Source organism: Myotis davidii, unplaced genomic scaffold (assembly GCF_000327345.1).
Source record: "Myotis davidii unplaced genomic scaffold, ASM32734v1 scaffold110, whole genome shotgun sequence".
Lineage (NCBI taxonomy): Eukaryota > Metazoa > Chordata > Mammalia > Chiroptera > Vespertilionidae > Myotis > Myotis davidii.
Genome location: NW_006283436.1, coordinates 2,729,476 through 2,756,025, shown reverse-complemented (window position 1 = coordinate 2,756,025; position 26,550 = coordinate 2,729,476). Strand labels below are relative to the sequence as shown.

The following is a 26,550-nucleotide window of genomic DNA, read 5'->3' as shown; positions in this document are numbered from 1 at the left end:
TAAGGGTGGTAATTCCACCCTCCCCCCCTCTTCAATCCCTCCTCATCCCGTCTGTCCTAAATGAGAAGGAAAAGGCTTCATGTTATTGAGCTTCTTAGAATCACAGTACCTTCATCTCTAAAGTGTAAGTACTAGTAATTTTCCTTACATGGTTCTTGTAGGAATCACATGATCTAATTTATGTAAAGTGCTTAGCATAGTGCCTGGCACGTAAGAGGTGCTTACTAAATGTCTTGCTCCCTCGCCCTCTGATTCCCCACCCCAATGATAAGCAACTTATTGATAAACCTGCCAAACTCTGATTTAAGGCCATTTGATGCAATTTAGATTATTGTGTATCAGAGTTAACCACTGTCAGTTCATCTTGGTCCCTGAGGAGGTCTCATTTTATGAGCCAGAGACATTTTCCTGTGCAGAGCAGATGGACCCTGACAACTTTATCCGCAATGGCTCCACCGAATTTCATGCAAATACGCCCCACAGCCCTGCAGAGAAATGCATACCAGTATGGCCACCACCCGAATACTTCTGGGACCACAACACTGAGGAAACCAGGAACAAACACAAAACCTCAAAGCCAACACGTTACTCTTGGTCACAACATAAGTAGCTTTTTTCAACACTGGTGCAAGTACTATAGATAATGTTCAACACATATATTACAAGCTCTACCACTGTTGAAAAATAGGTATTCTGATTTGATCATTCTGTTCAGAATAAAGAATCTTTTACAATATACTTTAGTTTCTAGTTATGCCATACAAAAATAAATATTGTATAAATGATTTACAAGGAAGAAGAAAAAATTGTAACTTGGGGTGCCAAAAATATAGGAAGGATGGTGAAGTTTTTACTGTCTACCTCAAAAGCAATCAGCTAAAAGAAATAGAAACTTCCCACTAGGTCTCCTTACTAGTCTCACTACCATCCCACTGGTTCACCTGCTCCTGCCCCTCATGGGAGGCACCATACCTCCCTGTCCCAGCCCGGGCTGGGGATTTGAAAGGAGGAAGAATGGGGAGAGCTCTTGGGAAGCATGACTTGCTGATGGAGGAAGATCTGGCTGAGCCACTGGATCCTCACAATGAACAAGGACGAACCTCCAGACATTCTCCCTCCTTTCAATTTAAAGTCCTCTGCCTAAATTAGCTGTGTCTGAATAGAACCCCGTGCCTGGAGAGAACACCCCATCCTGCTGTGCGACACCCATCGTTCCAGGAAGAACCAGGATCGCGTGGAGCATAACAAGGTGCTAAGTCAAACCAATCTCCCCAATGATACGAAGGGATAAATGCCCACTTTATGGATGCAAATTCCATTAAATTAGGAAAAATCCTTTTCTAGCCCTCCTCCCCATAGAGCAAACTTTAATGATTGCCTTTTTAATCTCCTACACAGAGCAGAGGGAATATGATCCTCGCCATTGGGAGAAGAATGCTGGAAACATAAATTGGACAAATTGTTCATTTCTTTTCTAGGGACTCAGTAGGAATCTCCGTGGAAACAGTCCATTCATTTTGCAATTAAAATTTTAAAATTCTAGAGCTGTAAGTGAATTCATGGTTATACTTAAACCAATAGTCCTTTAACTTTCTCCTGAAAAATGCACAATTACTCATGTTGTTTAACATCTCAGAGGGGCCCAGGATCTCCTGTGGCTCTTGCATGTCTTCCAAATTAAGAGCCAGAACTCAATAAATGCAGAACTATTTCTTGGGGTGAAAACAAAGGTCTGTGGTATAGAACTCGGTCTATTTTAGGGGCAGGCTGGCTTTGATAAGGTCTTGGACTGAAGCAATGCTTGTTCCTCACGGGAAGTGGAGATGCTTGACTAGGAAGACATCCTTGAGTGCTGTGGTTTCACGTGTGTACTGTTGCCAGGCCAATGACTCATGCATGACTGCGGGCCGTCGAGATCCCCTCGGATTGCCACCACACATCGCGCCTTTGAGCTGCTATAAGGTGAGTCCCAGCCACACCCACAAGCAGGACACTATCACTGACACACAGTGTGGCTGCCCGTTTGTCTGGTTTATGGGTGACGTTGTGGCAAATGTGGCATCAGTTTCATTTCGGGGGAGCGGCAAGTTACAGATATTTCCTTCACAACAGGAAGTGCAGACCTGGAAAGAAGAAAAAGAAGGGTGATGAGAAGCTGGCAGGTCTTGGAAGGAGGCAGGGATTCTTGAAGGGACTGTTTCCTTCACGATGGGACTCAGATGGGAATGACCTGCTCTACAAAGGGGACACCAGCCTGCATCGCAGGGGCTGCGATGAGATGTCATCTGGAAGCAGTATGGTCAAAATGAAAGGCCCCAGCAATGCTTTAAGGGACGTGGGTTCTACTTTTGACATCGCACCCTGTGGTTATTCCAGGTTTACACGTTTCCTAGATCCTGGCTATTCCCTCTCTAAAGTGGGGATTATAAATGGTACTTATCCTGCCTTCCCCAAAGAGGCTCCTCTGACCACTTGTGGAAACAGATGAGGGCAACTTCCGCTTGCCAAGTTTTCACAGGGAAAGTGAAGGGGCAACAACCCAGATAATTTTAACTTAAATATGTACTTTCATTGGAATTGTCTACATCATTCTCTCCATTCTGGTTGGTGACTTAAGGTTTGAAGGGTTTTCATTTATGCCATTAATGCTTCATACAGCTTTCCTTGTGGCTCATGAGATAGAAGTAAACCCAAAGAATTATCGACAGGCCATAGCTATGCTAAGTACACACCAGAAGCTTCAGCATCAACTGGGAGCTCATTAGAGATGCAGAACCTCAAGCTAGCCCTGGACTTAGCAAACGACAATCTGCATTTTAACAAGATTTGCAAGTGGTCCGCCTCCACAGTAATGCCCGGAGACTCTGTGATGGGTAATGGTCTGTCACTTCCTGCAGAGACTTCAGTCTGCTCACCCCTGATAGGGGCTGGGAAGACATTTTAAAGTCGAGGAGAAAAACGGGTCAGAAGTGAGTTGGGATTCTGTCTCTATTGATCACTGGCTGTGTGGCCTGAGCACATGATGTCACTTCTCTGATCTATAACTTCCTCCTCGGTGAAGTACCCACAATGATGCCTGAGAACCAGGTCCAACCTGCTAGAGGGTCAAGTGAAACCCTGGGATTTACCTTCACATTGCAAACCAGGAGCTAGTAAGCAGATTATACTTTAAAATTTAATTCTTAGTGTTTAACAAGTCTTAAGAGAAAGAAGTCCCCACGAACAGTACCATTGCCGGCTATCAGAGCGGGCACTGCTCCCAACCCCCAGGAAGGCAGCCTGAGGTGAAAAAAATAAAGGCCACGGCCTGACATACAAGCTCATATGGGCAGCCAGCTCTGAACCACCAGCCAGGGCGTCAGGGGCATTCTCCATCCCAACCGCGGGCCAGGTGGCCTTCTTCTGATTCCTTTCTTTTTTTATTTTTTTTTCACACTCATGCTCCCATCCCCCTGTTGTCCTCTGATTCCTTATATTCTCTTTCAAGACTGCCCTCAAAGTTGGTTTGAAACTGCGTGCTTCGGCACAGGCACCAGATGGAGTTTCAGGGGAGCAACCCCACAAGGAAAAGGTGCTCTCACTCCCTACTGACATGACTCAGGAGCCAACGCATACCTTCCCCAAATCAGCATCCTACAAGCGGCATGGCCCCACTTTACAGAGAGCTATCAGAGCTCAGCTGCCTGAGCCACCCACAGCTGATGAGTCATTGCTGCACCTGCAGTGCTTTGCCATGAGGACGTAATTGGTCCCTTGCTCCTTTCCCTCTGGCAGTTTTATTACTTTCTTCTGAGTGGAGAAAGGGCTTGTGATAATTTTCAACACCCTCTTGGTGTTGTGTTTACATCATTTATCCTACACCCTGGCCTAAATCTTTATTCTTTTAGAGAAAACAGGAAAGGAAGCATCTTCTAATGCTATAAGGACAGTCAAAGGCCAGGCTCCATGGGAAGGGAGACTTTGCTCGTGAGCACTGGCGGACATCGGGAGAGGAGAAAGGCTGACTGTGCTGTACCGGCACGTGCTTTGTTGCCAGACCTTGTGGCCTTCATGCTCGGAGTCCCTGCAGCCAGTGGACAAGCACTCTTCCAGCGGGACGCAGCGTTTGGTGACAGAGATGCTATTTCCCGTGACTTCCATCGTGTGCTGAGTGTAGCAGTATCTGGTCTCTGTTGACAACAAAAACGATGTTTTAATTGACATAGAAAATGTTAGCCCAACCTGCCCGAGAGGGAAACAACAAGAGTGTCAATCCTGTAAGTGCTAAAAGGATCTAATAGCACATGGGATGTGCACTGTGTTGGGTGCATGTCCAATCCCAGAGATGTCCTTGGAGATCCACTGAGCCCTGCTCGGAGGAGGTCTCTGCCCATCGCAATCCCCATGAGCCAAGACTTAAACTAGTGGCATCACTCCATGCCCTTCAACAAATTGTAGCCTGGATTGAGGTTTAGTTTTAGGGAAGGAGAAGTTCAGAGGGATGATTGGGGATGTGAGAGTCATAGCAATTTTCAGGGAGATGAAGGGGTAAAACGTTCAAAGAACATGGGGTTAGAAGATAAGAAGTTAGGTAGGTAAAAGGTATTCAAGGAGAGAAAAGACTATAGCAGAGGCTGGTGTGTGTGTGTGTGTGGGGTGTGTGTGTAACAGCTCTTCCCTAGTAAAGGCAGAAAGATGAAAAATAGATTCACTGTATCTAGAGCAATGACTTTATCCAAAAGAAAGAAGGTCTTGCCTAAAAGCACTGCTGGGTCTTAGAATTCATCGCAGAGGACAACTGACCCACCAATGAAGATGCTCCAAAATTGTCTCTCCCTAGTAGATCTCCTGTTTGTCCAAGAAAGACCACGGTGTGAGTTTCTACAGGTCTGTTTAGTTCCTAAACACCCGAGAACTTGAGATTTCTCCCGAAATTCCACAGAGAACTTTTTTTTTAGTTTTTAATTTAAAGTCCAAAGAAAAATGGCTTTGCCAGTGTAATTCTTTAAGTCCTCCAGGCGATGCTCAGCTTTCTAAGCCTGGGATTTAGCTGAATGTTCCCGTTCCATTTTCAGATTGAAAAAGAAAATGAATAATTCTCAAGAAATGTCACTGAGCTGTTTTTCATCCATATCTTGGACCTAACTTTGCATACTTTAACCATTTTAGATATTTAGTAGCTAATATGGAATTATGACCTTCTATGATGTTATTTATTAGGCAATAAAAATCCCCCCACCAGATTCTGTCATAAACTTGGCAGCCTTTAACCAAAGTACTCATGTCCACAGAAGAAAGCTGAATAATTTTAGACTCTGAGAATGAGCTCACACAGACCACACTGTCACAGCCTGGGAGTCATGAATTCAGGGGTTGAATAATCGTCCTTGATGCCTGCACCTGCAAGGAATGTGAGTGGCCTCCGATGAATCTTGCTAAGGGCAGCGATTTCTGCAATGGCTACACTCTTGGTCCGTCTCAGTGTCCATGGGCTGAGACTGTGTCCAGGCCCTCCCTCAAGTGCTGTCCCCACACTGCACCCTGACCAGGATGTTGTCAGCTGGAATCAGGTCACCAGGCAGACCCTACCTTGCTCAGGCTCCTAGAGGGTGGGGTGAGTAAGGTCACCTTATGAGCTCATAAGAAAAAGTGAAAGCCCATATTTTTAAATTGAAGTGACTGTTTTCCTGATGAAGAGGAGGTGGCAGCTGTCCCTGATTTTTTTTTTAAGCCTCTGACAGGTTTTAACATATGGAGGCCTGTGACCTGAGAGATTTACCAGCTCTTCCAGAAAGGACTGGTTTACCTCCCTGGTATCAGACTTGGTCATTTATGGCCTCCATAGGTAAACCTTTCCCACCCTCACCCCAACTTCAGATGTTCAAGAAAGCCATAAAAAAGGAATGTTCAAGAAAGCCTCCTCTTCACGCAGACAGCCAGCAGCAGCTGCCGGGGGTTTATTGCTCCAAATGTAAATGTGAGCAGATAAGATCATCCCCTTATGGAATAAGTAACTCATCAAACGGTCTCCGTTCTGGAAATACATTTGTCCCCCAAACAGTGAATTATCTTGTTTTAACTAAACATGAGAATAACTGATGAACCTGATATAACTACCTTTTGTTCATACGATTACATCCACAACAAATTCTATTTTAATTTCTTACTTGGAATCTTATTCCACTGAATGAAATTAGAAACAACTGATGAAGCTTTCCCCTCCTCCTCCTCCTCCTCCTTCTTCTTTTTTTCCAGGAAAATATGCAGATGCCCAGTACCTAATAAGCCAATTCCTGACATTCTGGGATGAGCAGTGAGGAAGGTGGATAAGAAATTTTTCTTACACTTCACCAAGTCCGATCCATGACACAAAGATATGTTGAGGACACCCTGTTACTTCCAGCAGTACAGACTTCGGATCTGAGGCATCAATCCCTTAAAAATATCCATTCCACTTCTTATCTCACAAAACCCCTAGGTGAGCTATAAAATGTTAATGTGGAAAAGGTTCCGTGGTTAAATAAATTTGGGAAATGCTCAAATAGAGCCGAACAGGTTTCTTTCATGCACAACTTATGAGACCCTTGAATTTGTACTTGATCTTCTAGGGGGATGGGGGCAGGACAGGCAGAACTTCCCAACCAGAACCAGGAGGACCACATGTGGCTTATCTCTAGACTGTAGAGTTGATGAAAACCAAGTTTCAGCCACAGAGCATTGCTTTCCGTGCATTTTGAATAATCCTTGGGTTAGTAATGAGGTTATATGAGAATCAAGCCTGCTGATAACTTCACACTAAAAGGATTTCAAAGGCTTTTATCTAAGAGATAAAAGATGGATTTGAATTTCTACCAAGTTAGTGTGGACCTCTAAAAATCTCATATTCTGCACTGCATGGTATTCCCAGAGGTTGTGAAACAAAAGTCTTTTACTGTGAGATTCAAGCAAAATCAGAACAGAGTAAGAAGCTTAATCAACTACTGGAAGGCACAAAATATAATTTTCATGAAATTCACACATATAGACATGCACGCATTCCCTAACCTAGCTCAGAAACTTAAAAAAGGTTCAAAGTGAAAATGTAAATGTCCACTTACTCATCAACATGCAGTTTCCAATAACAGAAACTGTATCTAAAAAAAATACATAAAATGATTTGAATTAAAAGGAGATATTAAAAATGACCAACTCTCTGGTAAAAGGCCTTTTCACCGCTGTTGCTCCGTTAGTTATGGTTTCTTTACAAACATATATAATTATGAAAGTGATGCTAGAGAACAATTCACCACATCCAAGAAAGTTCATGGGAGGAAAATAACTTGAATCGTAATATTACCAATTATATTGAAAAAGAAAGGCTGACAGCCCCTGCAGCACACTCCCTCCCGCTGGATTCTTCTTGTGCACGCAGCCCTTCACATCCCTCAGTGCGCCATCCAGGCCCCTCTGCGCAAGTTGGTTCACCCAAGTGTCGATTCAACGCTCTTCACCCCTGTCTGATACTGCAGAATTTCTGTGCGGCTCCAGATTCTGCTGTGTATAATTTCCCCTGTGATCCCCCACCCTGGACTTCAGAGCTTTTTCTTCTAGATTTTCTCCTTCATCTCCGTTCTCTTCATTTCTATCTTCTCTAACCTGAGTGTTGATATTCTCCCAAGTTCAGTTCTGGGAGTTTCTGTCACTCAAGTAACCTCATCCAACCTCTCAAGACCTATCTTCAGTCTGATTCTCTCTCCTGGGCTGTAGAACCAAGTTTCTAACTAGTTCCTGGAAATCGCCAGCAGCAATGTGCACCTCACACCGCCCAAACCAATCACATCACCGCCCTCCCTCTTAGGTCTGTTTATCTCCCGGCATTTCTACTTCAGGAAGGGACATCTTGAGAAATGGCACCTCTATCTTGGACTAGAAACTTCAGAATCAGCTCAGACCTCTCTTGCCAAACTGGGTGTCTCCAAGTTCTCTGAAATGTCTCCATTATCCATCTAACCTTGTGTGTTCCATTTCCCCAGTACAGGGCCTCTTTCATTTCCTGTCTTCTTTGGCTCCAACTCTCTCTTTTCTAATGCAGGTGCTGGACAGCCAACCTCCAAATAGACTACTGAAACGAAGGCCACATCATGCCACTCACTGCCTAGGAAAGCATGAGCAACACTTAAAATTACAAGGGATTCTAAGTGTCAAGGAGCCCACTGCTCACCGCTGGGTTTATTTGGCCTACTCCCTTGCATACTCTCCGTCCTTGAAGCTCTGTCTCAGGAGTATAGGAGTAACTGTGCTTCCCTGCTGGAGGCATCCATTACGTGTATAACTCAGAGCTGAAACTCAGCACTTACTGTAACTCAAGAACTGCAGTAACTCCTTGATCTAGGCCCCAGACCACCTCATCATTGCTCGCTAGATACTTTGAGACACCATGACACAACTTTTGACTATTCTTCACAACAAAAAATGTTCTCCTTTCTTCTGCTCCTAGAAACCTGATATTCTTTGAGGCTCAAACCAAATGACATGTATTCTGTGAAACCAGCCTTGATTCCTACCCACCCCACCCACCAACCACAGGTTCACAGCTCTTCCTTAGCTTCCTTATTTGGTATGTCTGGCTTTCCTTCTAGATCAGTGATGGCGAACCTATGACACGCGTGTCAGAGGTGACACGCGAACTCATTTTTTTGGTTGATTTTTCTTTGTTAAATGGCTTTTAAATATATAAAATAAATATCAAAAATGTAAGTCTTTGTTTTACTATGGTTGCAAATATCAAAAAAATTTCTATATGTGACACGGCACCAGAGTTAAGTTAGGGTTTTTCAAAATGTTGACATGCCGAGCTCAAAAGGTTCACCATCACTGTTCTAGATGAAGGTTTCTCAACATTGGCACACTGGCATATATATATATATTGCTGGTTAATTTTGTTTGTTGTTTAAACTTTAGGTTTTGAGATAATTGTAAATTCGCATGTATTTGTAAGAAATAATACAGAGTGATCCCATGTGCCTGTTATTCAGTTTCCCCTGCATGGTAACACATTGCAACACTACAGTATAATGTCCTGCTCAGAACATTGAAATTGATGCAGGAAAGATACAGAATGTTCTATCTCCACAAGGATCCCTCATGTTGAATTTTTATGTTCACATCCTCTACCTTCTGTCCTCATCCCTTCCTGACCCTTGGCAGCAACTAGTCTGTGCTTCTTCTATAATGTCATCATTTCAAGGATGTTATATAAATGGAATCAAACAGTGAGTGAACTTTTGGAACTAGGGATTTTCACTCAGCCTAATTCACTTGAAAATTATCCATGCTGTTAATTAACAGTTTGTTAATTTTTATTGCTGAGTAGTATTCCATGCTATGGATATACTAAAATTGGTTTAAACATTCACCAACTGAAAGGCTATCTAGGTTGTGGATATCCTATCTAATAAAGAGGTAATATGCAAATTGACCATCACTCCAACACACAAAATGGCTGCCCCCTTGTAGACACAAGATGGCCACCACAAGATGGCCAGCAGGGGAGGGCAGTTGTGGGAAATGAGGCCATCAGGGGAGGGCAGTTGGGAGGGACCAGGTCTACAGGGAAGGGCACTTGGGAGGGATCAGGCCTGCAGGGGAGGGCAGTTGGAGGCAACCAGGCCAGCAGGGGAGGGCAGTTAGGGGCAATCAGGCTGTCAGGGGAGCAGTTAGGCATCAATCAGGCTGGCAGGGGAGTGGTTAGGGGGTGATCAGATTGGCAGGCAGAAGCAGTTAGGGACTATCAGGCAGGTGAGCGGTTGGGAGCCAGCAGTCCTGGATTGTGAGAGGAATGTTCAACTGCCCATTTAGGCCTGATTCCAATATCGATCAGGCCTAAATGGGCAGTTGGACATCCCTCAAGGGGTCCCAGATTGGAGAGTGCAGGCTGGGCTGAGGGACACCCCTCCCCCTGCACGAATTCCGTGCACCGGGCCTCTAGTTATTAATAAAGCTGCTATCAACATTTATTTGTGTAGAGGTTTTAATGTGAACATAAGTTTTCAATTATCTGGGATAAATTGGAGAAATGGAATTACTGGTTATATGGCAGTTGCATGTGTAGCCATTTAAGAAAATGCCATACTGTTCTTGAGAGTGACTTGATTTTCTAAGGAGAAATATCAACAACTCCTCAAAAGTCAGGCGATGTGTGATAAGAAATAGTTTTATTTCTTCATTTTCAATCTGTATGCTTTTTATGTCATTTTCTTGTCTTATTTGGGTAGAACTTTCAACAACAGTTGGAGAAACTGGACTTTACAGTGGTCAGTAATTAAAATAAAAATTATAAGACAAAAGCATCAAATGGATGCTTCCTATCTGAGACAACTGTGTTAGCAGAAAATACCTGATATAAATGCTATGAATTGGAGTAAGTTTGATGCTCTCAGGTTACAAGAAAAAAAAAATCTTAAGGTTGATAGTAGAACATTTGGTTTAAAAATGTCTTGAAAAATTCTAATTAAAAAATAAATCTGAAAATTACAGTGCCAGCTTAGATGGATTAATTTGTCCCTTCTTAACAACAAAAACAGAGTAAAATTAAAATAGCTGAATAAAATTAAAATAACACCCGAAATCTGCATGAAAGCATAGGAGCGGACCAAGGCAGATAGGATTTGAAGAGTAAGGCACCAGCAAAATGAAGAACACCCTGAGTTGGGCCTGACATTCTATACCTGTTCTCCCCTGGAGGCACCTGCACGGGAACAGAGGCTGAGTGGCCAAGCAGAAAATTCTGCAAAGGGGCAGAAAAGCTGAGCAGAGCTTTTGTCAGTCTCAAGGGAATTGGGAGGCACATGCAGGAATCCAGAGCTAGCAGGGCAGCCGGAAGAAAAAGGAAATGCAGAGAAGCGAGGCTGACAGTCTCAGTTCAGAATTCCAGGTTGGCAGCTATTTACTTTCAGCACTTTTAAAATGTCATTCCATTAACTTCTAGCTTCTACTGTTTCTGTCAATACTGAATGTTGGCAAGGCTGTGCAGCAACTGGCACCTGCAGGCACTGCTGGGAGAGCATAAATTGGTACAGCCGCCCTGGCAAACTGTTAGGCAGGAATGAGTATAGCCACAGCACACATGCTACATACCCAGGAACCCCACTTCCTGGGATAGGCCCAGCAGAAATGACGCAGGTGCATACCAAAAGCCATGGGCAAGAATGCTCATCATATTCAAAACTGGAAACACTCCAAATGTCCATCAACAGTAGGATGGATGAAGTTTGGTACATAGATAAAGTGATCTACATCTGTGAGAAAGAATGACTTTGCTGCTCATGAGACAGGAATGCATTTCACGTATATAATGTGGGAAAGAAAGGAGTATGTTCTGTATGATTCCATTCACACAAAGCTCAAGGATAGTAGTCACAATTGTGTTACCTTTGGGAGGTGTGGTTTAATGACCCAGGGACTCCAATGGCCTTCTGGGGTTCAATTACTTAACATGGGTGGCAAACACAGCATGTTCATTTTGCTCTGCACTTGTGATCTATTCACTTTCTTGTATGTATGTTAAACTTTAATCAAAATTTCAACTTTATAAAAAGGAGGAAGTCTGAGACTTCCATTTACTGATATGACAAGAGAGATCATCTAAACAGCATCTCATTACATAGCAGCAAGTGTGCTGAATAAGGTATGACCAATAGCTTCTGTAAATGTGCAAATGAACGCTCCAGAAAGTAAGAGAAATCCCAGGGACCAATGCTGATTTCTCTCCCTGGGCTGAGATGGGGGTGTTACTATATAAACTATAAAAGATGCAAGGACCCGGGTCCTCCTGGGGTTTGGAGCTGAAATGGAGACCCTGAGGAATGGTAGGAACCTTGAAGGGCTACATTCTGAGTGTACCAGAGACAAATTCTACCCCTGGGTAAAGTTAAACAAAAAGGCTGTTTGTCTCAGCGCGGGCTCTGTCTGAAAAAGTCAACAACAAAGGCTCTTTCCTAAAAACGTGTAACCATGGGCCTGTCTTCAGTGGAGCTGGGATCATATTTATATTCCTGCTTATTCCAGATAATGGATATTGAAAGACTCATTAAGGGACATGCCCATGTTTTTCTTCACTTTCAAAAAAAAAACAACAACAAAAAACACACAACAGTGAGCAGCATAGAAGCTGGAAGCAAAAGGATACGTGTCCCTCCATCTCAAGATTTCTCTTGGTCTGATTTTATATCAGCAATAACTCCAAATGAAGAATTTGCCTTGGAGGGAGACATCTGCACTTCATAATTAAAAAGGAACTTGAAATCCTAGTGCCTTAGGTAGCCTCCACAGAACTAGCCTTTTAAAAAATTGTGATGGTTTTTACTTGACATTTAATTCCAGAGACTTCTAAACACTTATATGGCCCCTTTCTCTCAAGGAGCTTTTCCTCTTACCTGGTACAGCACAGAAGAAAGTCAAGGCAAGAGAACACGTGGACCTGAGAGCATGACATTCAACGCCTGTTTTTCCTTTACCAGTTTTTTCAACTGGTCCCTCCTAGGATATGATTTCAAGATCCTTTCCCATGCCAGTTCACAAAGTCAAGGAAACTGCACAGATTTATAATGAGCAGTTGATGAAATTGAGGTTATTGCAAAGGAAGTGCTCAGGGGCCAATGACTCAACAGAAGGCTAGCGAAGTGAGGGAATGTGATTGGTTATGAAGGGCGTCTCAAGTTCTCATGTCTAGGGAGGGAGTGTGGTACCAGGAATCTGTAAGTGCCAGAGGCAATAACGAAGTGACGGAGGAAGAAGTACTTATATAACACATTGGAGAGTTAGGAGTGACAGGGAGCCTGAGTTGGCTGGAGGGGGCTGGCTGATGCCACCACTGCCTGTCACAGTGATTCTAGTCAGGGCAAGGCTTTCTTGATGTTTATTTGACCAAATGATGCTTCACAACCCGTCTGCTGAATCAGTAAGAAAGCTTTACCTCAGCTGCTAAAACACAATCTGTCCTACACGCATTCACATGGCTGAGTTGAGCTTTCCAGTGTTCTTGAAACTCAGGTGTTCCCCCTAAGCAATTTGGGACGTGGGCTTATCCCATAGAGATAAGATAAATGCTAATATAATTTTTTTTTTTTACTTTCAACAAGTTATTTTCACATCACGTAATAATTAAAACCTAGTTAGACATGCCATAAAATAAACAAACAACAGGAATGCTGCAAAAGGCTGGTATGCTTTTTTCATACCAGCTGCTGAGCTGCCCTTTCTAAGCCTGTTGGTAGTCCTGTAGCTGCTTCAAACAAACTCATAATTAACAGGAAAAAAACAACACCACAAACCTAGGGTTAATCCATAATTTCTAGTAATTAGACACATTTTATATTTTAATCTAATAATAGCAATGGCATTTTCATTGGTAGAAAAATTTGGAGTAAATCCAGAGGATAGGATAAATGGCTTATGGCAGTGGGGCTGGTTAAGAAGTAAGCTGGTGCTCTGGTCAGTTTAGCTCAGTGAATAGAGCATCAGCCTGTGGAGCGAAGGGTCCTGGGTTTGAGTCTAGTCAAGGGGACATACCTTGGTTGCAGGCTCCTCCCCGGCTTGGACTTTGGCGCATGTGGGAGGCAATCAATTGATGTGTTTCTATCACATCGATGTTTCTCTCTGTTTTTCCCTCTCTCTTCCACTCTCTCTAAAAATTAATGGAAAAATATCATCGGATGAGGATTAAAAAAAAAGTAAGCTGGGTGTGGCTTTAGTACCCATTCCTTACCTAATGTTTAAGGTCCCAGAAAAATAACCTGGCTCCCCTACTTGTTCCTACTATTGTCTGATATAAACTAGTTGCTATACCAAGCTAAGTTCTCTCCCTGCCCACCATGCTCACTTGGGGCATCAGGTCTCCATGCCTTTGCTCTGAGTGACTTCCCAGAAGACATGTCCTCTTCCACCTTCTCCCTCCACTGCCCATCTTCCGAGCCCATGACATTCTCACCCGCCACCTCAGCCCCCAAAGAGCAAATCTTCCCTTTAACTCCCCAGCATTTAATGCCATGTTTCATTTGGCACTTGCCTTTGTCCTGCTATTTGTGACATTTGAGATGTTCAGATCTTATCTCCCCAGCTAAACTGCATGCTCCTTGAAAGAAGAAACCCCATTCCTATCTTTCGCTGCATAATCCCCCAAGCGCTTGTGTCCTGTGTCATGAACCTCAAGGTGGCACTTTCCATTTACTCCTATAAATTAATAGACAAAAAGATAAAAGTAGGGGAAAAAGGGGGAGGGAGAAGAAATTGTGTCAATGGTATTTTGGGTATCTGTATTTTGGAAGGATAGATTTTGTCCTCAAAAGAAAATATAAAGAGGGATCTTTGTCTTTTCCTGTGGGGAATTCGAGCAGATTGCCACCAGTCACCTGTTTTTCTCTTTGTGACAGGGATATATTTGTACACCATCAGACTTGGGCTGGGTCTCTCTGAAATACGGCCCAAAGCCTGAGCAAGGCGCAGTCCACAGTCCCTCCTTTTCTTCTCCTCATCTCTGCTAAGGCGATAATGAGAGAAGCACTGTCCCATGTCCTGTACAGCAGTACTGAGCACTGGCAACTGTGGCCAAAGCTAATCTGCCAGCTTTTTCCCAGCAGGAACCAACCCAAAAGTTACTGGCTACGCAAACAAACCATCCTGTTTGAGTCCAGAGTCACTGGCTTCTCAAATGTTACTACATCCGAGAACCACAGGGGAGCTTCTAAAACTCCTGATGCTCAGGCACACTCTATAAACGTGCATCTCTGGGAATGACCTGGGCATCAGTATTTTTAAAAATGTACCCCGTGATTGGAATGTGTTGCCCAGTTTGAGAAGCAGTGGCTTCGCCAGGACCCTCGGCACACTACCCAAGTGCTCCTTCTGCGGTGGGATGTTAGAGAACACTGGCTCCGTCTGCAATGAGCGACACGGCAGAAGGCAGGGCGGCAGGGCTCCTCTGTGATCACCGGATGGCTGGACAGCTGGCTTGTGATTAAGCCAGTCTTTAGTGTCGCCATGTTTTCCTCTTCCCTGTGGTCTTTCCCATTGGCATCTCTAGTGCAAAGTAAACAAGAGGCATCTAGAGATGGCAACACTACATTACACTTTTTACTAGTGGGGAGGGGAGCTCCCAGTGGTGCTTGCTCCTGACTGTCCGCTAGAATTCCCGGGGATATTTAAATACTCTGTGCAGGGATGCCGGCTCAGTGTGTGTAGACTGTGGTTCTTAATGTGTGGTCTGGAGCCCAGCAGCTTCTGCATCACCTGGTACTCACTCTTTAGAAATGCAAATTCTCAGGCCTCATCCAAGACTTCCTGAGTCAGAAACTTGGAAGGAGGGAGAACAGGGGTAGGGCCAGAAATTTGTTTTATTTTAATTCTTAATGCCTTAAATTTCTTTTTTATTGTTTGATTTTAAAGAGAGAGAAAAGAAGGGAGATAGAGACAGAGAGAGAAACAATGATTTTTTTTAATGCCTTCATTGGTTTATTCTTGTATGTCCCCTGACTGGGGATCAAACCTGCAACCTTGGTATATCAAGCGACACTTTAACCAACTGAGCTACCAGCCAGTGTTTTAATAAGCCTTCCAGGGAATGATGGTCATGCTGAAGTGTTAGGACCACAGGGCACAGGTTCCAGTGATTTTGAAAAGACTCACAAGAGTTCCTACTGGGCAGGCTAGGTGGGTACCCATAGGTTAAATAGTACTGGTTTAGGTAGTTGACACTTGTCTCTTAATTGGTGCTTCCAGGCTCTGCCAATGCCCAATGCTCCGTGAGAAACAGAGTGCTTTCACTGGGTGAGCAGGAGAACTCTTGTCCTATGTTAAAAATAGCAGACGTTGTGTTGGTGTGTTCAGTCATTTTAACAACTAAATTTGATCAGCAGCAAAGCCCACTGAACTAATTGCTCAAACATCTATCAATAAATTGCCTTGTCCTTGCCATCTCCCCTTCAAATGAATACTTTCTTCCAAAAATAAACTAGCCAATTAACATGACTCTGTGGCCAAATATAACCATCTTTTTAATTCAATAGGATAAAAGAACTATGACTATGAAGCATCTACTTCATTTTGAAATGGGCCTTTGAGTCAAAATTTCATGCTTCCATTGGGGATCCGTCTCATCCTTCAAAGAGAACCGAACAGTTTAAAAAGCTCAGGGTTTTCATTTATGCAATGATGACATTTAGAATTCTCGCTTTCATGCAGTCTCAGGATAAAAGCCTCCGGCAAGATATGCAATAAATGGAATTTTTATATGAACATCGATTCATACTTTGCATAAAGGAACTTACTATGCAATGACTAATGCTTCAAAGAGTGGATTAGAGGCTGGTTGTTCTCTTCATGTCCTGCATGTGACTGGGCCTGGGGTGAGCTTCACTCACCTTCCCTGGAGCTCCAACGACGCTTCGTGAGAAAAGAGGCAACCCCGTGGATCAGTTTATGACTCTGAGAGTTTTTGATGATAAGTTATGGGTGTAGTATAAGCAGTTGAAATAGCCGTGCACAAGAGAAGCGAATGAGATTATGAGCATGCTTCCTTCTATAGTTGTATCAAGATAAACAGGCCTGTTCACTCCTGGTCAGCTCATGGGACCCCAATATGTCTACTGAGAGCTTACCTCGAGGACAGTAGATGTCTGGAGCCCACCGGTTGCACTCATAATTGTCCGCTGCCTTTTCACAGGTGAAACACTTAAATCCACCAGGATATGGTGTGGCTACAAAAAGGATCAAGAGAGAAGAGTAATGCTTTAGACTAAGCACAGAATCCTGCATTGTGAAGTTAGACATTTTCACTTTTTTAATTTAAATTTTATTTTTAAATTTATTTTATTTTATTTTATATTTTCCATCTCAAAACATCTTGATAGTTTCTTTAAAAAGTCAACATGCAAGTAACATATGACTCAGCGCTCTTGGTCCTATTTCTCTAAGAAATGGAGACACATCCTCACAAAAGTCTGAACACAAATATTCACAGCAACTTTATTTGTAATAGACAAAACCTGGATTCAATCCAGATGTCCTTCAATGGACGAAGGTTAAACTGTGGTACTTCCATGCTATAGAACACCAGTCAGCTATAAAAATAAACTATTAATACATTCACCAACTTGGATGAATTTCCAGGGAATTATGCTGAGTGAAAAAAGTCAATCCCCATAAACATTATATATTATATGTAACATTTATGATACGTAATATTTTAAAATGAGGAAATTTTAAAATTTGAAATGGAGGAAAGATTAGTGGTTACGAGGGTAGGGACAGGTTTAGAGGGAGCTTGATGTGAGGCCAAGAGGAATCATGTGCTATTGAAACTATTTAGTGTCTTGACTTAGTTGTAAATACCCAAACCTACACATGTGATAAAAATATGCAGAATTCAACACACACACACACACGCACACACACACACACACAATGTACACAAATAAAACTGTGGAATCTGAATAAGACCAGTGGATAGGTGTATCAATATCAATAACCTGGCTGTGATATTAGTCTATAGTTTTTCAAAATGTTCCCATTGGGGGGAACTGGGTAAAGTATACCTGGAATCTTTCTATATTATTTCTTACAACTGCTTAATCTACAATTATCTCAATAAATTTTTCAATTACAAAAGGCACTCTGAATTTCCAATGACTTATTTTTATGTGCCAACTTATGTAGACAGGTCAACAAGTACATATAAATATTAGGTTCAATCATAAAAACTTTCCTGATGTTTGACCATTTTGTTCCTGAAAAGGTGGCAATTTCTTTAGTTCCTTGTAATATTTCTATCTGCTCAGACCCAACATGGTTAAGAATCCCTGGGGATGGTAAGAAAGGCGTCTCCAATGCTAAAATAGTTGCTGCCTATGCAGAGGTGACCCTCCTGGGGGCGGGGGGGGGGGTCTCAGGCCCAGGTCCAACATCCGTGGGGCAGCACTGGAGGCCCCTGGGGATGCAGATGCACTCTAGGCTCCTAGCTCCATCCTGAAGCCCCTCTTCTTCATCCCCTCCTCTCCTCACCCCTGAGTTGCTTGTTCTGTCCTCCAGTTACTTGTATTCTCTACCTTGTATTCATGCTGGGGTGGGGGGAGGCGTCCCATGAGAGTCATGCCTTGTTAGCATTTAAGGATGAGGATGCACAAGGAATATCAGGCCAGGTTATCTCAGTCCGATCTGCTGATGTGCTTTTACTTGCTGCTCAGTTCTAATCATTTGCTTACTTTGCCTTTCTGCTTAGAGCTTTGCCTTTCATAAACAGAACTTGTGAATGTGTGTGTGTGGGTGTGTGTGTGTGTGTGTGTGTGTGTGTGTGTTTAATTTGTAGAATTACCTGGCCTCTTTGAAAGCTGCAAACACTCAAACACTTCATCTGCAGAAGCCAACTGTTCTCTCTTGCAGATGCCTGAGCCTGCATATCCCACTGGCGGAAATAATCATCTCAGGGTAAATTGCTTTACCCACATGGAACCAATTACGTATGTTATCAAAAATAAATGAAGGAGGAGGCAGCCACTTAAGGCCAGAATTATGGGCCAGATATAACTTTGATTTTCACCTTGCCTACAACAGCTGCCCATCCTTGCACTTGCTTACTACAGTTCACATAGCTGCCTCTGAAAATAGCAAGATCAAAAGTAATAAACTGTCTTTTTAAAAAGGCAGGTACCTGGACCTGTTTATGGGCCCATGTGAGAGTTCTATGTTCCTCCAAGTAGTTGATGACTCAAATTCATCAACAGAACGATAGTTTGCACATGGATCGTCTTAGAAAACGAGGATGGAAAGCCACTTAGACATAGCCATCCAACCACTTCATTCCCAAGGAGGAAATTTCACTGGGAGGAAATTTCCCTAGGTATAATTATAATAAAAAAGAAGTAAACTATTTTGTAAAACTGCACACAAGTAAGTTTTATATCTGCACATCCCACTACCTAGACAGGGGGGTTACATTTAAGTTGAAAGAGCCTAGTTTAGCGATGTACATGCCTAAAGAATTTAAAACAAACAGGTTCTCATATTCCAAAGCCATTCAAATATTCTCATAGACATTTTAATTGGCTTAATTTTATAAGTTATGAGAAAAAAACTTGCAAAATAGTTTAGTAAATCATCCTGATTCCATTAAACAGTCACTAGCATCTTCAAGATATTTAATATATAAATATCTTTAAAAGAAAGAAGTTTAGGCTGGCTGGTATAGTTCAGTGGTTGAACATTCATCTATGAACCAGGAGGTTACAGTTCAATTCTTGGTCAGGGTACATGCCCTGATTGTAGGCTCAATCCCCAGCAGGGGGTGTAGTGGAGGCAGGCAATCAGTGATTCTCTGTTATCATTGATGGTTATCTCCCTCTCTTTTCCTTTCTGAAATAAATGAAAACATATTTTTAAAAAGTAAAAGTTTAAAGCAGTTTTTAAATTTTGAAGCAGGATTAACAGAGTAGGAGTTTTGAAAAACAGGTGTAAACTGTTTGTCAAAGAAAAGCATTTCTCAAAAAATGATCAGATTGGTTAAGGTCCATGACTGAAAAGAGCCATAGCACTGTAGCTGGCATGTTTAACTCACTAGAGCAGTGGTTCTCAACCTTGGCTGCACATGAGAATCACCTGGGAATCTTTTTAAAGTCCTGATTTCTGGGCCTCATCCTCTGGAAATTCTGTTTCTTTGTTATGGGGTGGGGCCACAACATTAATAACAAAGAAACAGGATTTCCAGAGGATGAGGCCCAGAAATCAGGATTTTAAAAAGATTCTCAGGTGATTCTCATGTGCAGCCAAGGTTGAGAACCACTGCACTAGAGTATCCAATTTTATCTGAATGTTGCTACAGCCAGTAGAACTTTGAGCTGGAATGTTGGGTTAATTTTCCTGGGAACTTTCCCATCAAAGAAATAAGTTAAGAACTCTGAGTGAAGATTGACACTCCAACCATTCCATTCATAAACTTTTTGAGAACCTAGCACTAATAAGCTGTAGTGTTGCCAAATTTGGGATTATTTAATAGACTCTTCAAAATTATCTTTTGCAAGACTAGTGACATGTTTAATTAAATACTGTCATTTCTTATGCAAGTAGTACTGAACTCTGAAATTAACTTAAAGTAGATCAGAGTTTAAACAGGAACACGAACTAAAACACTCAGGTGGCATAATGAAGCTTTGTTTCAAATCACTTTAACTCCGAATGTGTTTATCAGCATGTATCACTGACAATTAACCAAACAATCTCATTTTCTGTAAGTTTTCTTTTTAAATCTACAACTTCATATCTGTGTGCGTTGTCAACAACCACATGCTACTATTTGCTTATGGGAACCTGAACTTACATCTCAGCAGACGGTACTGATCAGTGAATAACCAAACCCTTTTCAGTGACAGATCTCTGCAGACAGACTCAGCTTTAAGTTGATAATTATAGCACAATACCAAGCAACGGTTAAATTCTTCCCCCTGGAAATATTCAGCCAAAAATAGGTCTACAATTGAACAACTATCTCCAGTAACTTGCTAATTGATACTGCATCTGATAAGTTTTTTTATAAAAGGACTGGAAAGAGATTCCTAAGAGATGTTCTATTTTTTCTTTGTTACTTCAAAGCATTGCAGAGCAAGTAGAGTTTCAAACTGTTGTGGCCTCAGCTGTGAATGAATCTAATTTGGCTCTTGATCACAGAGCTAATAAGCTTAGTACTCTGTAGTTCAGGGCATAAGTCCTTGGTCCCTCAAGAGAAGGTGATTGTCAAGAAAAAAAAGAAATGCCAAAGTGCCCAGTTACTTCCTGTAACATAATCTGTCCATTAACTCCCATGGTCAGCTATAGTTCAACTGACCATAATTCATCTGGAAGGCATCGGGAAAGATTTCCTCTTTGTTTCCACCTCTTGGAACTTTTGCCTGGACAAAGGCCTTCAGTTACCAAAAACGGTGGCAAGAAGAGAATCTTGTTTTAAAATGCATGCTTCTGTGGAATGCAGCCAAGCTTTTTTTTTTCTTTTTTAATTCTTACCAAATTAATTCCCATTGTTTTTGGAAACTAGAAGCAAACACAAAATTTTTAGAAATCTAATAAATTGATCTACCTCTCAGACCACTTGCCTACCAATTGTTGTCAGTATCTTAATACCGTAAACAAATTTCTAAAAGAAATGTATTTTGTGCTGCCTTTCTAAAAAGTGTCCTTACTCCCTAAGGCTTATGTGGTACAGAATTATGAAAAAAAAAATTAGTTGGTTCTCTATATTGACATAAGAAACCCCCTGTAGGGATTCAGTGCTTTGGTCCACGGGAATGACTCAGAATATGCAACCAGTGGAAAAGTGAGAATCTCAGGAAAGATTGCTATTACAAGGAAAAGGAGGGAGGCCAAGAACAGGTTGAAGTCAATTTGGATGTTAAATTCTGCCATCTCCTATTCATTTCTCTTATCACTAACTTTAGTTGTAAAGGATTTATTCGGTTTTGGTACTTTAATCAGCAGTTGGGAAGGAAGTCATCATTTCTCACATGAAAACAAAAATAAAATACAGATTATGGAAAAGAATGTTACTGAGGACAGTGCCTCAAGTGTGAAAGCCATAAAGTTTATTTCTCTTAAGGCTTAGAAGCTTCAAAGATTAGGGAATCGGAGAGCAAAGGAGATTAGTCACAGAAGCTGAGGATTCCCAGCCCACCCACTTATTATCTCTGAGGGCTGTTCGGGCCCAGCAGAAATGAGTTCATGTTTGCCTGGTGTGGAAAACGTGTGTCTCCAGCATCAATGCATTTCTGCCTTGTGGGTTCCCAGCTGTATCTAATAGAAATGGACTCTGGCTCACTTACTGACCTCAAGAAAAATGTGTGTGCCTCCATCTAGATAGTGAATCGATTATATTAATACTTCCCGATCGAAATAATCCCACACTGCCCTCATGTATATGTCATAGTCTGTGTTCTATAGAAACCTGCTTATTCATGGAGAGGTCACTCCATCGAAGCATGGTCTAGTGCAGTGGTTCTCAACCTTCCTAATGCCACGACCCTTTAATACAGTTCCTCATGTTGTGGTGATCCCCAATTTCATTGTTACAAATTGAACATAATTAAAGCATAGTGATTCATCACAAAAACAATATGTAATTAAATATGTGTTTTCCGATGGTCTTAGGCGACCTCTGGGAAAGGGTTGTTTGACCTCCAAAGGGGTTGCGACCCACAGGTTGAGAACCTGGTCTAGTGGGTGCTGTGCAGGGAACCCACAGGTTGAGAACCGCTGGTCTAGTGGGTGCTGTGCAGGGCAGAGGACGACGGCCATTTTAAAAAAGTATAAAAACAAGTAAACAAGCACCACAAATCTCTGACCTAGTGCACAGAAATGGGAAGTTAACTGTGCTTTAACATGGGCAGGGTAAACAGAATTCTAGGCAAGGAGGACCCATGGATGGGAACTTCAACCCAGCAAGAGCCTTTACCCTCCAGGACCAGTTACAGAGACTCCACCACAGAGCTGAGCCCAGACCTGCTGGTGACCTGTCTACATACAAACTAGCTTAGGAAAGGCTTCTTCTATCCTCTTATCTTTAAAAATTGTATCAGAAAAACCTACCAATTATTTCTATATGGTGAGTTCTTTTTAATTAAGCTATGGCTCTATTTAATTAACATAGGTCATCCTGCAAAGATTCCATTTTGAAATTCACTTTGAAATAGAGGCCCACACAATCAGAGAGGACCCACTATACCACTGAGGCAGAAGAGAGATGTGTGTTTGTTTTGTTTGTACTCACCTACATCCAATCCCCTCGATTTTCCTCCCCATCCTGAGTACAATCAGCCTCAGAGAAAGCCAGGTGTGGACCTGCTTTGTGGCCCAGTGACTTCTGAGTCTGTCACTGAAGTAGACAAAGAACCGCCCAGAGGCTGAGAATTCTGGCACTCAAACCTAAGAGACTGAAATCTAGGTTCCTGTTCACTAAGTCTGATAAAAAAAAAAAGTATGACTGGAGGAAAGAACAAAATGCAATCCTAGAAAACAGAGCAGTTTTCAAAACACCTTCTTTTCACAAATTTTACTAAAATAAACAGCCCTGCAAAACAAGCATCCAGATAAGCTTCCCATACAGTTCACAGTAGGCAATGGACTCTACTGGTGAGAGAGACAGTAGCAATAAATCTAAAGAAACTCTTTGCCGCTTGCCAATGGCATATTTGGAATTTAAAAATTAGAGCAACATATTTTCAGCATCCTCAGTTTACCCTCTAAGCCAATTATAGCAACATCATAATTTACAGGTCTCCCATTGCCTAGTATATATGTGCCCAGCATTTTACAGATATTATTTACGATATTAAGTCCACAAAACAATGTGACAGGGTATAGATTATTTTATCCACTTTAGAAATGTGAAAATTAACATTTTAAAAGATTTCCCTAACATTTATTAAGCACTTACTACATTCAGTGCTAAATGCTTTGTATGCATTCTTAGATTTAATCATCACAAAGTGAGGGTGTTTATTTCAAGTCAGAAGGCTGTGAAGCAGTTGAGCTAGTGGCTGACCCATGGGCGGGCTGACTGGACGGCCTACCTCTCATCCAGATCAGGCCATGCAGTTTAGTAGAGCAGCTGGCTGATGATATTAAAGGAGTCCGAGGAGCGGCCTCCACTGTGTAGATTCTAAGATCCTCAAAAGCAAGGACTACGCTTTATTTGCCTTTATGTCTTTCATGCCTATCACAGTTCTGACACACAGGACACACAAAAAGATATAGGTGGAACAGACTATTTCATAAGAGGAATGTACCTCAGGGCAAATGCTGAAGGTCAAAACATACACAATATACACAACTCTCACCAACACAGGGACAACACAGAGAAGATCCAACTAAGAGAGGTGGTGCAAGTGCTGTGTGATCCTTAGAATATCAGCAGCAGAGGCACCTGATATTCTTGCTAAAAGCCAGAAACCATAGTGCAGCCCTAGCCAGATACGCGATCAGACACTCCAGGGAAGGGACCGTGCATCTGCATTATGATGCACTCTCTAGGTAAGTCTTACACACAGGAAACCAAAAGGGAGAGGGAACAGGAAGCCGTGGAAGATAATTACATTGAAACTGAGAATGAGATGCACAGACAGGACCGGCTATTATCTTCCCTACAAAGGACTGATCTTTTACAAACACATTCCTCCTGGGACACGGATTTCACTTTGATAACTGGCTGGCATGAGTCAAAGGGAAGGGTGTTCAGAATCAGGAAGAAGGTGCAGGGGACAGAGAAAACGAGCCTGATAATTTGCCTTAAAATAAAAATAAACATGCTAGAAAATGTGAGGATAGAACCCATGGCATTTTTGGTAGCACTGCACCCCCCAATTAAATCATCAGAGGTTTTCCCTGTACTGCAGGCTGCCTTCTCCCAGCCACTTTTATTATTATTATTATTATTTGTTAATCCTCACCTGAGGATATTTTTCCATTGATTTTCAGAGAGTGGAAGGCAGGGGGAGAGTCAGAGAGAGAGAGAAACATAGATATGAGAGAGATATATCAATCGGTTGCCTCCTGCACGCACCCCAACCAGGACCTGGGATCAAGCCTATAACCAAGGCTCATGCCCTTGACTGGAATCAAAACCGGGACCCTCCAGCCTGCTGGCTGAAGCCTTATCCACTGAGCTAACCTGGCTAGGGCTCCCCGCCATTTTTTAATTCAAGTCTTATTTGCACTCGAGTGACATTTCTGCAGCAAAGAGAACAGTCTTACTTGAAGGGTGGAGGTAGATAATGTCTTTCACTGTGAAGTCTCGGGACTGTGCAGCTTTCAGACAATCAGCCAGCAGGCTCAGCAGCAGGAGCCAGGCCAGGGCAGGCCCAGGCTCCATGGCAGGCCCAGGCGTCACTCATACAGGGCGCCCGGGAGTGGGGACTCGGGACCGCGGGAGAGCACTGGCACCTGAAATATGAAGCAAGAGTCATCTCAGTGTCCAACTCGAAAAAGCCACAGGACTTGGCCGAGGTTTTGTGTTGGGAGCAGAGCATCAGGAGGGCAGGGAGCCGAGGGCACAAGGAAGTGGGCAGACGCAGAAAGAAACTTTATAAACGGTAATTTTAGAGCACTTAGAAAACTCCGGCCCAAATCTCTTCTGAATCAGGTCGCTCAAGCTCCACTGGTAGCAGTCCCCTCTAATATCCAGCAGAGATGCTATCAAGAGAGATTGAATTTTAATGAAATCCAGCTATTTTTTTGCCAGGAGGCCAGGGGATGGCTGCCAGAATGCAACAATAAATAAGCCAGGTACAAAAGCTCAGAGGCGTTTCCCTGATAATGGTGCAGGCCAAGGACAGGAGTACAGCCTTACTGGGTCACGGTGCCCGTGCAAACCTGCACAGGGCAGACTTTCGGATCTGGGGAATAAAGAAATGTACGCAAATGGGCCTCTTCCAAACCAAAAAGGGCCTTTCTAGCTCAAAATCCTTTAACATAAGTAGCAGCATTGGCTAGGTGCTGCTGAAGTCATCTACTGGTGCAGGGTGTCCCAAAAAATGTAAACACATTTTAACAGCTGAAAGCTCAATTTTGAAAATGAAATGTATTTTAATAAATAAATACTGCCTTTATAATTATTCAAAGTGTGCATACATTTTTTGGATAATATATATCTATATATCTATATCTATATAGATATAGATATATGAAGTCATATATACATATACATATACATGCATACTAATTACTATTATAATCCATTTGCAGTAAACCAAAGTCCAGCAAATAGAGGGGGTGATTCAGATCCAGGCAGTCTGGTCATTGAGTCCACATTTTTAAACACTAGGTGATACTGTGTTCTTCCAACGATTATTTTGTTGTGTGTACACAAAAACTGCTGAAATGAGAGCAAGGTATCACTGTAGCTGTAAGCAATCATCATTCTGTCCTCTACTACAGTATTCTCACTCTGTCCTTTTCAATTAAAACTGGGGACAGGAAAAACCTTCTACTGGGTTGAATTGTCCAGCCACTAAGACGTAGATACACGCTGAGTGGCCAGATTATTATGACCACCTGACGTTTGTAGGCAAATTAGCTATCATTTCGCGCTGAAGTTGCTAGAGGGCCAGACCATTATAAATAGGGAAGGAGGTTGTTTACCACCACAGTAGAAGTGATTTTTTTCTGAAGATATGGGTAAACAATGCGATTTAACAGCCTTTGAACATGGGATATATATGTTTCAAGCCTTGTTTCAAGAAATGTTTCAAACCTTATGCTTAACAATGAGGAAAGACAATTATCAACAATACAACTAGAATCCTCATCTTGGTAGAGCAAACAGTCTGTGGTGGTAACAATCTATAATAATAAAAGGGTAATATGCTAATTAGACTGGACATCCTTCTGGACATCCTTCTGGATGAAGCCGGGGCCAGAGGAAAGCCTACATCCCAGGCGCCTGCCGCGGCTGGAGCAAAGCCCGGGTCCCGGGTGCCAGAGGGAAGCTGGTGCCGACAGCAGGGAAATGAAGGCCTACTCTTGCATGAATTTCGTGCATCGGGCCTCTAGTCTACCCTAATACAA

At 42.5% G+C, this 26,550-nt stretch overlaps 1 protein-coding gene across 1 annotated transcript in view; it reads right to left on the bottom strand.

Moving 5' to 3' along the window:
- Positions 1 to 1,697: 1,697 nt before the first annotated feature.
- LYPD6 (LY6/PLAUR domain containing 6) overlaps positions 1,698 to 26,550 on the bottom strand; it is a 98,084-nt gene continuing 73,231 nt past the window's right edge. The window contains exons 2-5 of the mRNA XM_006753599.2: positions 24,739 to 24,927; positions 16,611 to 16,709; positions 4,039 to 4,169; positions 1,698 to 2,123 (exon numbers count right to left, since the gene is read on the bottom strand). Of these exons, the coding sequence (XP_006753662.1) occupies positions 1,956 to 2,123; positions 4,039 to 4,169; positions 16,611 to 16,709; positions 24,739 to 24,856 (516 nt within the window). The 5' untranslated portion in view covers positions 24,857 to 24,927 and the 3' untranslated portion in view covers positions 1,698 to 1,955. The remainder of the gene's footprint in view (positions 2,124 to 4,038; positions 4,170 to 16,610; positions 16,710 to 24,738; positions 24,928 to 26,550) is intronic.